Source organism: Malania oleifera, chromosome 12 (assembly GCF_029873635.1).
Source record: "Malania oleifera isolate guangnan ecotype guangnan chromosome 12, ASM2987363v1, whole genome shotgun sequence".
In the NCBI taxonomy this organism is placed as follows: domain Eukaryota; kingdom Viridiplantae; phylum Streptophyta; class Magnoliopsida; order Santalales; family Ximeniaceae; genus Malania; species Malania oleifera.
Window position 1 is genome coordinate 41,866,282 of NC_080428.1, and position 13,024 is coordinate 41,879,305.

Genomic DNA, 13,024 nt, shown 5'->3' on the forward strand with positions numbered 1-13,024 from the left:
TAACAGAAAAACCGAAATGACAATAACAGCTAACTGTAAAACTTCTTTGCTTCCTATTCAGCCTTGAGCTTTTCTTCCTTGGATTTCAATTCCATATTATCTATGTGAGATGCTATACTCTAACATCTTCATTGTCACCTTTGATGGTAGTCTTATCTATTTTTTAGCCCCATATTTGATCCACTCTAAGGGTTTCTACACTAGTTTACGATTGTTTATCAAGGATTTGGAACCTATTTTATTTAAATCACGTATGAGTCCTTGAGGAGTGTTAAGAAATATTCAATTAACATTAATCACTATAAACAATCATTGCATGCTAGCTTGTCTTGTTAAATCAATTTTCCTAATAGCAAATCCATCAGCCCATTACACGGGCTTTTGCTATTTTACAACTTGTGCATGATAGAAAGCAGATGCTAATCAGCTCAAAGTTCAAATTTGATACCATCAAGCAATTAGCATATTATTTAACATCAAAAGGAACAGTACCACACATGAGAGTGGCGGCAAATGGACTTTTACCAACAACATTAACCTAAACATGCATCTTCGCCATTGATAATCCTCATGTGCTCCAGGTTTGTCTTTCTACTGAGCTGACGAGAAAAGAAACTGTTGAGATATTGCTGCATTCCAACTGTTTTAAACAAAGGTGGGTTTTTGGGGTTTATCAAACTTCTGGCTGGTCCAACTTCAGCCTCCAATTTGGGATTGAAAAACATAGCTATGGAAATCCTCTCTTCCGTTGGATTTATCGTCACTCGGTGGTCGATGCTCCTATAGACCCCGTTGCTGAAAATCTGCAAGATCCCACAGTAAAAAATTACATGAAGTCTGTCAAATATACAGATGTGAAGGGTTGTTTATATAGTAGATAGCATTAGGTTTGGACCCTTGGTAATAAATAATGAATGCATGCAGCTTATAGCTTATATTTTTACGTATAATTTTTAATTTTTATTTACTAGTTTTAAAGTAAAAAACATTCCCTTTCAACAAATCTGTTTCCATCGGTAGGAAATCTTAAACAATTTAATTTACCTTTTAAGTTTATAATTTTATGTTTTTAATGATAAGTCCTGAAGCAGCTCGGCAAAAATTAAAAATGACAGGCTATATCTATCCATATCTACATTATTATTTCACATTTCTTTAGGTGTATTATTGTTGGTTGATAATCATCATTAAGTATCCCTGACAATAAATAGGTGCATTAAATATCATAAACAAATAAGTGCGAAATATATTTAAAAAAGAAAACTCTTACATAATGCATATGACGAGGGTTCAAATTACAAGGAACTATTTCTACACATAAGATTTGAAATCACCAATCATAAAATAACACAATAGCATTTAGATTCATGTAATTGAGAGAGGTATTGATTGGTATAGTGAGCTCAAATTATGTTACTCCTAAATATTTTTGTAAGTCCAACACTCACTCGCCATGCAATGTACCATCATGTTGTGTTTAGTGCATTCTAATTCTTAGTCAAGAAACCATTCCTTATAAATGTTTCCCAATATAATCTCTGAAAACCCATAAAGATAATTTGGGTACAATAGATTCTTTAACATTAGTTTATTCATTTCTTCCATAATTTCATTCGAGTTCGTCCCAAGTCCTAGATAGATCACCTACGCAATAAAGCCACTTAAGCAATGCAGTTATCTTTTATATGAAAATTCACTTTCAGCATGCTCTAGTATTGCACAAACAAGCACAAAGCCCAGAGTCACCCTTACACATTTTCCTAGATGACCAAAGAAATGGGCATCCACCATTGAAAGAATCATAGAAAAGCACCCTCTTTCTGGAGCTCAAGTTCAACCACTTCAAATGGGAAAAAATATCCGCCACTCACCCTTAGCAAATAAAACCAAGTTGTTTAGTTTTTTGCATTATTAACATATAATTTTTCTAATTTTTTAGTCGTATAAAATATTTTTTGTATTTTTAATAATATTTGATATAGAGAAAAAACATAATATCAAAGAAATTTTCTTCTTTTTTTTATTATTGTTTAAAAGCACTCCAAAAAAAAAAAAAAAAAAAGTAAAACAATTAGGTAGCTAATATGGTGGAATTACTGAAGTTGACAAACCTCTAGAATGTCTCCTATGTTGACCACGAAGGCATCTGGGTCAAAGCTAACTGGAATCCAAACTCCATCTTTCTTGATTTGGAGACCTTGAACTGTATTTACTTGGAGGAGAATGGTGATAGCTGAGCCATCCGTATGGGACCTGAGGCCCATGACCTTCTCCGGCTGTGGGCATGGAGGGTAGTATGTCATCCTCATAGACTGCATTCCATCCTCAAACCACTCTTCCATTTCTCTCAAGTCCATCTTTAAAGCTCTGGCCAGCAGCCCCATAAGTTCCATGCCTACTTTCTGCAACTCTGAGATGTACGACTCCAAGGCATTCCTGCATCATCCAATGCAAAACCGTGTACATGCATGTGTGAGAGAGAGAGAGGGAGGGAGAGAGAGAGAGAGAGAGAGAGAGAGAGAGAGAGAGAGAGAGAGAGAGAGAGAGAGAGAGGAGACCTTAAAGATGGAGGGAACTGTGTGAAGAGATGTGGCTTTCTTTCATGAACAGGATTGATCACCATGTAAAATCTATCCCCCCAGTCAAACTTTTGATCTTGTGATGATGGGGGCAAGGCCAGCCCATAGCCTTCAACATCTTTTGGGCCCCGCTTGTATTCCATTTTCTTTTCTAAGGGAAGATTGAAAAATTCTTCAACTTCGGATTTTACTTTCTCAATCAATGAAGAACTAACTCCATGGTTCAGCAACTGTACATGCATAGAAAAAGCAGGATTATTTTTAAATATTTGGCCAAAGGCATGATCTGACATTAGGTAAAAAGACATTGTATTATCTTTTCCTTAGATTTTGAAATTTTCAAAAGTCTACAATTAGCTTCTAAGAATTCAATAGTCAACATTTGTGTACATTTGCGCAAAAGAAACAAATATTCTCTTTTTTATTTTGCCAAAAAAAAAAAAAAATTTTTTAAGAAGATGTTTTATCTTTTTTACGGACTTAGGAGGTGTGAATGAAAATTTTGAAAACTTAGTAGAGGTCTTTATCTTTTTGTCAAATTTCAGAACATGTTAATATCTTAATTTATCCTAAATATTTTGACAATAAAGTCTATTTGAAACTAAAAAAAATATTACAAAAAATGAAACAGAAATATCAAAAAATTCATTTCATATTTAGTTATTAAGTAAAGTGATAAAAAATTAAAATATGTATATATATATATATATATGCACTAAATTTTTGAACAAAAATTACATTTTACATATCATTAATATTTAATTTTTAAAATTTTTAATCATTATAAGACAAATATTTTTTAATAATATTTAATTTTAAAAATATAATAAAAACAAAGTTTCCTTATTATTTTCATTTCCTTTTACCTTTTCAAATAAAATTTTTAATCCTTTGGCACACATTGATAAAACTAGAGCATAAAGAAACGAGAGGAAAATAAAGAATAAGAAAAAAAATGCAAAGAATGAATTGCGTGTTTTTACAAGTTCTATACAACCCCCATTTATACATGTAAATGGGAAACATGAAATTGATGTAATTAATCTACATGATCCCGTCCTATTTAGATAATTTGCTGACTTCTCTTAAATAGGAAGTTCACATAATATCACTACCCATTTCACTTGATGCTTGTCGTGATTTTAGGCAAGATTGTTGCCATGAATTACAACCTTCCTCAACACTCCCCCTCAAGTTGACGTGAATATTTATGACACCTAACTTACTAAGTAAGTAATTAAATTGTGCGAATCCAAGAGTTTTGGTAAAAAAGATCAACGGGTTGCTTGCTTTTATGCTTGTAGATTGTTTGAGTGATGTCATTTTGAATTTTTCTCGAACCACATGACAGTCTATTTCGATATGCTTGGACAATCATGTAACACTCAATTTGAGGCTACGTGTGTAGCAGCCTTGTTTTCAGAATACAGTCTAACTGATCGAGAATGAATTAGTTTATATAATAATAATAATAATAATAATAATAATAAGAGAGAGAGAGAGAGAGAGAGAGAGAACAAAAAATGAATTGCAATTGATGTATTTTTACAAGCTCTATACAACCCACATATTTTAAATTATTAGGAAGCATCGACGTGATCATCAAGGAAAAATAATAACTATTATTTTTTTTTTTTTTTTTTTGTAGAAAATCAAATCACAGAATGAAATAAGAAATTTTTTTTTTTTTATTGGGACCAAAGACGCTTAAAGGGTTCTCTATTACCTGAGAAGTGATTAGAGACATGATTAGGAGCCAGAAAATAAATATAACTATTCCTATTTTTTTCTTTTCGTTTTTTTATTTTTTATTTTTTTGGTATTGTAACGAAAATAAGAAAAGCCTGCAAACAACCCTTAGCATACTTAGGAACAAAATTCAGTCACCACGATACTTTCAGAGTAAATTTAATTCCCAAAATGAACTGGCTAGCGGATTTATATTACAAAGAAAAAGAAAGAAGAAACCTGAAAGAACCCCCATTCGCTGCAAGTGGCATGCAACTTCTCCAACTCCGAGGCCTCCCCAGACATTAAAAGTTTCATGTCGATGGTAGGAAGTGATGGGGAGGAAATATTGTTGGCCTCTTGCGAGGGATTTGTAGATTCTTCGTCTTCACAGACATAGCAGTCCGGAATCTGAAGCAAGGGCTCTTTTGTGAGCTCTTGAAGGCTGAAGACTGGGCGGCCATTGTTATCGTTGCCTGCGGACGGCATAGAAACTGATACTGAGTTGCTAGAAAAGAAAAACTAACAGATCACAGACACACGCTTACACACAGAAGGCTAACTCAAATGTATCAATACAAGCATCCTAGTGTTAATCTTAGAAAGAAATTAGTTTATATATATAAGGCATTAATTACTTAATAGGAATACAATTAATGGGGGAGATGGGATTGTCATTAATACAATAGATTTGACTCAAAAACGAACCCAAAAAAAAAATTCCAAAAAAAGAAAGCTTATTAATTATTTTTTGTCAAAATTTCAAAAGTTTTGCTGTATAATGTCGGAATAAAATAGGGTGTCTACACTATATAAAAATAAACTATCAAAAATGGCCATAATCATCACTAGTTTTTTTCTCACTGCAACAAAAATAAAGAATACGAGTGAGTTTGACTCTCCCTTTTTGTCTCACCTTCTCCTTTTTAAAAGTAAAAATTGAGTTATATGTGTTTGGTAAATAACTTTTTCAGTCTTTAAAAGCTAAAAGACTATTCTCGGAATAAAGATAAACATTCAATTCCCAACTAAGGGCTCTTTGTAATCTCTTGAAAACTAAAGGTTAGGGAAGAATTGTTGCTACCTATGGATGGCATGGATTTGTATCGGATTGCTAGAAATGGAAGAACTAGTAGATCACAGGCATATAAACATGGATGAGCCGTAAGATTTCTTAATAATAAGAGGTTTTGCTTTGATTTTACATTAAGGTTAACTCTTAATTAATTTATCAAATGGAGTTATGAGGTCAGCCACATCCTCATTCGTTTTGATACTATGTAAGGGAATCCAAAGAGCACACCATGATTGACATTTGGGGTGATAAAAAAAAAAAGTTAGGCGAAATGCATCAATGCGAGCATCCAATGGAGGTATTTTATCTTGCAATGATGATGAATATTTGAAAAAAAATAGTTCCAGAAATGAAGAAACATATATCGTAAAATTTAGTAACGCTCCTAAGTTTTGTAATCACTTTGGATCAATCAATCGATAAAAAAAGCCTCAAATTTTTGAGATAATTCACGAATTTTTTAAAATTTTATTTAAATTGCTATATTGTTAAATATAGTATTCAACCAAAGATAAAATTTATGGGGTTGGGGGAATGTCAAATATGAACTTTTAGTCACATGCTAATTGATTACAATGAACTTGGTCTTAAGTTATGAAGCAAAATAAAATTTGTACAAGCAAATGAAAATTAAGTTTCTAGATAAACATTTTTCACATCAATAATTCAGCCAAATTCTCAAAATTGTGTATTCACTGGATGCGACAAAAAACAAAATTTATTGTAGGATAAATTTATATTATGTTTCAAGAGTATGTATTTTCAAGTTTAAATTTGAATTTACATGAATTTGAAAAATTTTTAATATAATTTTGCATCACGTTTTATTTAAATCCACACAAATATAATTTTAAAACTTCTCCCATATAAAGAGATTTATTTTTATAATCAAAATGATTGTTTTGGTGATGCTTGCTAAGAAACTAATAATCCCGGCTACAAAAAGATAATTATATAAGATTTCATTTGATAACATTTAATTACTTGTCTAAAAAGATAATTATTGAATTAATGATTGTTTAAGAGAATATCGGTTTGGATTTTTTTGATTAATCAATACATAACTTTTTTTTTCTTGATTTAGGACAATACATGTTGGGTGTCCGATTTTTTTTTAGAAAAAATTATTTATACAATGCAATTTCTTAATATCATTCAAATTCCATCACCCCTATTTCTACTCCCCACGTATATTTAAGTGCTTTTTGCTCATACATTTTTTTTTTTTTTAATCGGCGAAAAGGTCCATTCTATTCAATGTATATAATATCGTGTTTAATTAGAAAGATCTTGTTCACAATCTAAATTTTTCATTCAAATCAATATTTTTTTTTTATGTGCGCGCACACACGACACACTTCGTTCACACTAAATTTAAAGTTTTTAGGTAAATAATGGGACATCTAAGATAATAGAGTTGCATTTAATTTTTCAAGAATTATAAATTTAAAACCTTAGTTATTGAATTTGAATTTTTGTGGATTCTGACAAAAGCTAAGTGTAAATTAGATTTATTTTTCTTTCAAATTTACACATGCTCAAATTTAAGGCCCGAAATCTAAGTTTTTAAATACAATTATTTGAAAGCTTGGAATTAAAATCATGACGGATTTCAATTAGGACAAATTAAAATATAAAATTGTGTCAAATTTTGTCCAAGTCTATACAAAATATAAATTTAAGGCTCAAAATATTTACTTCCAAAAATAACTTAATGATTAGATAGTTGAAATAGGTGAATTATATTGTAGAAAAAAAAATTATCTACCGGAACACCATAACCTTGGAAAAAGAAAATAGAGGGAAATTAACATTAACAAGCCATTAAAACAATTGTGGTTAATGATTTCTCATTTATTAGTATAAAATGTAACTAAATGGAACAATCGCGGAAGGCATTACTTGTATAATATTTGTGACCCCGTTTGAAATATGGTGATGAAAGAAATTACTAAATTACACAACCTAACCATATCATATTTTAAAAAATTAATCACATATTTGGATTTTAAATATTTGGAGTGATTTTGGAATGCTTAATTCTAAAGGTTACCTTTTAATTAAAAATTATTTAAATTCAAAATATATAAGTTAATTGTCTAAAATGTGATGTGATTAGACAATCTAACCTAATAATTTATTGGTTATAATGGTCTAATCATTGGCTACGTGGCAAATGGAAACTTAAGAAGATGAATCACTCGGTCATATCTCGAAGGTGTAATGATGTAAGCCAGGCAAAGGACAATCGCCTTGGTGAGGGACACTTTTAGCTAAGTCCCCCTGGCGACTAAAAGAGAAGGTCATCCATACAAGGTGAATTATTGCCTAATCGCCCTAAGGATTAAAAGGTAGGTCGCTTAGGCTGCGCGAATAACCTATTACCCAAGTATCCAATAATTATAAGGGGCAACCGAGGTAAGATCAGAAGAGATAAGTAAGTTATAATAATTAGATTTCTTAGTATTTGGAAATTTTTTGAATTTTATGATTATGGTTAATGTCCTTAATTTATGATTTGTAACTGTAGAATTGATGTAAATTCGATTTAGAAGAGGTTTAAAATATGTAAGCATAGTAAAAGAAACTTTCCGCGAATTATAAAAATCAATACAATCAGTTTAGTGTTAAACAACCCAAAGCAACTTTAATGGACAATGGCATAAGGTTTTTACTCCTTCCCTTATTCAACAACCTAAACATCCACATCTTCCTATCTCCATATCGTCGCGAAGTGTTTGGATATGGGAAAGAATCGATTTGCCTCGTGAGACGTTTTAGACGTTTTAATTAGGGGTGTCTTTTGAAATAGAGATTGTAGGGAAGGAGTTACAAAAATTAAAAAATACCATAGAAAATGGGAGGGATGTGAATATAAAAATTAGATTTGAGAAAAAGGAGATTTAAGGAAGTAGATTGAAGACAAAGTAAATGTTGGGTTGTTTTGCTAAGATGAAAGTAGCTAGCATGTGTATAAAAAAATTATGTAACAATTAATTATCAAAAGATGACCATAACTATCATTATTTTTCTCTCCCTCTCATTGTAACAAAAATTAAAAAGACTACAAGCAACCCTAACTTATCTATGAGCAAAATACTCTTCGTATAATTTCAGAATAAATTTAAATATTTAATTCCCAATTAAGGGCTCTTTTATAATCTCTTGAAAACTAAAAGTTGAAGAAAAATTATTGTTACCTATGGATATCATAGATTCATGTCGGATTGCTCGAAAATAAAAATAAAAAATTAGCAGATCACAAAAATATATATGCATAATAAATTAGTCGTGGTTTGGTTTAAATGAACTTGGATGAATTCTAAAATTTCTTAGTAATACGAAATCTTGTATTAATTGCACATAAAAGGTCAATTTTTAATTAATTTATCATAATAGAGTTATGAGTTTTTGTCACATTTACCTCCATTTTAATTGATACCATCACGCCAAGATTGAAATTCCAAGTGATTAAAAAAAAAAAAAGTAAGGTTTAATGCATCAATGCAAGCATTGAATGAACATATTTATATCTTACAATGATAATGAATCTTTGTTAAAAAAAAAAGATAAAAAAATGAAGAAACATATAAAGTATTAACTAATTAAAGCATAAAATTTATGTGTAGGGCGGAATGTCATTAATATCATTTGACTAAATATTGGTTTTTAGCCATTTCGAGTGTGTGAGAGAGAGAGAGAGAGAGAGAGTTAATGTCATGTAACAGCAAAATTACACATTAATTAGTAAATTGGAATTAATAAATTGTCAAAATTACACATTAATTAGTAAATTGGAATTAATAAATTGGTTTGAAGGTGTAGTATCCAAAAATGTTGGGAATTATCAACAAATTCCTAAAACCTGTGACAAACAAAATAGAGAAAGAATACACAGCCACAGACAAAGCATAAGACAATATTTATGTGATTCGGCAATTTTGCCTATGTCCACGGAGTTGCAAAAATTTCACTATTATCAGGAAGAAAATACAGAGAGTATGGCGGTAGAATAATCTCTCTCTCGCGAAGTGTGACATATTAACCTAATCACCCAAACACAATCATTTTATATGTTGCGCACAAGATTCCGAATGAGCTACAAAATAGGCCCAAAAATTTTTACGGGGGCTAAACCTTTGGATAGAAATCTTTCATTAAAAAAAAGTCGAGTTATCATCCAAATCGAACACAATTAGACTCCACAAAAGCCCAATAGGAAAAAATTAATAAATAAATAAAAATTAAAAAAATTAAACATTGTTAAATTGATTTTACTAAATAAATAATATGATATATATATATATATATATATATAATATTAGTGGTTATGTAAGATTGCATTTAATGCAATCTGAAGATCAGATTTCAATTTGGAAATCTTGATCTTTCTTGACTCCTAACCTAGCGCCTCTCAGCTCTCTCTCCAACTCTCAGTTCTCTCCTCCGTCCCTCCTTCACTCTCCTCGATTTCCTCGACCTATCGTACACCGATCGGAGAATGGAGAATACTACTAGGTTCCATTCTCCGCCATCATCAATCTAACCAAAGTGAATTTTTCATAGGAGCGTTATAGGCACCACTAATGGGGTAAGGTAAACCTACTCTCTCTCTTTAATTTCTCCTCAATCTTCAGTTAAATCGACAATCAGGCAGCACCATGGGGGTCCTAATCTCAATCTTCGTCATTTTAATCAGAGTGGATTTTTAATTTGGGGGTCTTAGACACCACTCCAAAGCGAGTGTGAGATTTAGGGAATTAAGAAAATTGATTATTTTTTGGAGTTTAATTGCTTATTTGGAATTTATAGGCCTAGGAAATGTTTAATTAGTATTTTATTTAGGGTTGATTTGATTGAACTAGGATTTTTGAATCAGGGTTCGGGTGAGCGCTGCAAGCATTGTTTTGGGGTCCCTACTGGCGTAGTTTTTGGAAACCAAGTAAGGGGAATAGATTAAACCAATTATTTTATGAATTTACCGGTTAAAATGAAAAAATAATATGTATAAGTATATGTTTATTAAGCGAATTTTAGAAAAGTCAACTATTTGAACTGTGATTTTGAGCTTAGGGCTATGTTATTAGTTATTATTTGTAAAAATGGAATGATGAGAGTAATGGATTTTCTAGATAATTGTGGAGATAATTAAATGTGTATTTTCAATAATGTGAATGATGAATGTGGGTTGGTGTATTTTTAGTAAATTTATAAATATGTGTATTATTCTAAATCGTGTGGCATGAGTAAAAAGAACATACTGCAATGAATTATGATATATATATTTATGAGATGTTGGAAATATTGAAATACGTTGAGAATATTTATTGTATGTGATTGTTAAATCAGAGTTGAATGTGAATGTTAAATTGCAAGTTATGGTTTGAGAACTCTAGTGGATTGTGGTTTCGTGTTATGCACAATACTGTTGTGTGTGATTTTTGAAGAGCTGGTGCACCCACACGTCTCGTGGAGAGTGTGGAGACGGGATGGTCGATTGTGTTATATAGGGTAGACTTCCCCCTGGAGTCCAGACCAGTGTGGGAAAGCCAATTTGACTTACAAATTAAAGAGGTTGTTTTTTTTATTTAACTCTGGTGGGTCGACTAGGGTTAACTCCAGCCTTCGAGCCACACAACCCATCATGGGGGGGAGCATGACAGTGTGTTATCCCTCTGGTTGTGAGTTCTAAATGCATAATTGTTAATTTAACCAGTGATTAAAATGAGAACAAAATATATATGAATGCAGACAAGAATACAGAGAAAGTGAAATGTGAATGTGAAATGTGGAAGTGGATTTATGTGATGTGAAATATTGAGAAGTGTAAAAACTGAGAACTTGAAAAGATGAATAATACAGAGATAACAAACACAGAGTAGAGTAATAAATGTATTATATATTGTAGTATTATATGTATTTGGGACAAAATATACTCTCCGCCCGAGGACTTACTGAGAAAGGTGAGTGTCCTGATTAATATCATATGTAGTCATACTAGGCTGCATAACATATTAGGGCAGAGGGAAACTACTTATATGGGCGAGTAATCTTCCATATTCTCGAGAACTTTTTCCTGTAAACATTTATGTGTATGTGTGTGAATACGAGACAAACTATTCACTTGAGGGCTTAACGAGTGAGGTAAATGCCCTGATATGCCTTAGTTGTAGTCATAGGTTGCATAAGGTATCAGAGCAGAGGGGTGCTACTTGTATGAGCGGGTAATCACCACAATCCTTGGGAACTCTCGTTAGTAAAATATGTTGCATGTGTGTGAGTAGGGATAGAGAATGATTTCATAATTGTGGATTAATTTGTAAATGATGATTATATTTTGTACACTTAACCTCATGATAGCCACACACTAGTACTAATATATTCCGACTTACTGAGATGTGTCTCACCCGATATGAATTTCATCTTTTTCAGGACCTCCGCGTGATCGAGCTTAGTGCGCTCGGGGCTAGCTTAGTAGTTTAGAGAGAGAGAGAGAGAGAGAGAGAGAGAGAGAGAGAGAGAGAGAGAGAGAGAGAGTGTGTGTGTGTGTGTGTGTGTGTGTGTGTGTGAGAGAGAGAGAGAGAGAGAGAGAGAGAGAGAGAGAGAGAGAGAAAAGGTATAAAATTTGGTTACTTTTTTGGGTTGTATTATATTTATGTTTTCTAAGTAGTATATTTGTGAATATTGGATGTTGGAGAATATCTTTTGAGATTATATATATGTAGAAACTCTGGTATATTATTGAGGAGTTGTTATTATTTCCGCTACGTGGTTAAGGTTATGGTATCAGATATAGGTGAATGGAACACATGGTACTCGGGCCCCACCTGGTGGGTTCGAGGCATCACGGAAGGGGTATATGAATGGTACTTTAAAAAATCAGTACAATGGTTTCATTATATTCCTACGTGGCATTCAACAAGATGAAATACTTCTTAGATGTGTTTTATCATTATTATTATTATTATTATTATTATTGAATCTAGCTAAGTGAACTTTAATCGCATGCAAACGGATTACAATGAACATGGTCTTAAGTTATGAAGCAAAACAAAATTTTTAACAAGAAAATGAAATTTTAGTAACTTTTTATATAAACACTATTCACATCAATAATGTTGACACCCCATTTTTCTTACAAATAATATAGCGAAATTGAGTATTTTTTTTTAAGTCTTGATTTCCATGCTGCTAAAAACCAAAAATTGAATTTCAAGGGCTCTTGGTTCATTTTATATTTTTCTCAAAATTTAAAAAAAAAAAAACAAAAAGCTTCAATTTCATTTATTTTTAGGGAGTTAGAGGATTTTCTTTCAAAATGCAAAAAAGGGGGGGTGCGTTCTAAGGTTTTTACCTAGCAAGAACTCTTATGGGTAGTGTTTCAATTCACTTATTATCACTACCCTAAAATAAATACCCATTCACTAAGTTCAATCATTCATTTGTGTTCACAAACAAAATACAACCAAAAAAAAAAAAAAAATCATCCAAATACAAAAAGAAAAAAAAAATAAGGTCACAAAAAAGAGTCTTGGGCCTCCTTGCATCTTCGGGTCACTTGAATCTGCCGCATTTACCTGCATACAAAAAGATCAGATTAGTCCAATGATTAAATTAGTTTGCTTGTTTTAATTTGAGGCTC

The 13,024-nt window shown here is 31.7% G+C and overlaps 1 protein-coding gene across 1 annotated transcript; it reads right to left on the bottom strand.

Moving 5' to 3' along the window:
• Positions 1–269: 269 nt before the first annotated feature.
• On the bottom strand, positions 270–4,896 carry LOC131144450 (codeine O-demethylase-like). Its single transcript, XM_058093113.1, has 4 exons — positions 4,548–4,896; positions 2,559–2,809; positions 2,112–2,436; positions 270–803 (listed from the first exon to the last, which is right to left on the bottom strand). Exons 1-4 carry the CDS (start codon positions 4,794–4,796, stop codon positions 534–536), a joined length of 1,095 nt encoding a protein of 364 aa, XP_057949096.1. The 5' UTR covers positions 4,797–4,896; the 3' UTR covers positions 270–533.
• Between the last annotated feature and the right edge of the window lie 8,128 nt (positions 4,897–13,024).

Coding starts and splice junctions, on each gene's coding strand:
- LOC131144450 (XM_058093113.1), bottom strand. CDS start 4,796: ATGCCGTCCGCAGGCAACGATAACAATGGCCGCCCAGTCTTCAGCCTT. Junction 2,810..4,547: donor GCGAATGGGGGTTCTTTCAG/GTTTCTTCTTTC, acceptor ATGCATGTACAG/TTGCTGAACCATGGAGTTAG. Junction 804..2,111: donor ACATAGGAGACATTCTAGAG/GTTTGTCAACTT, acceptor GGGATCTTGCAG/ATTTTCAGCAACGGGGTCTA.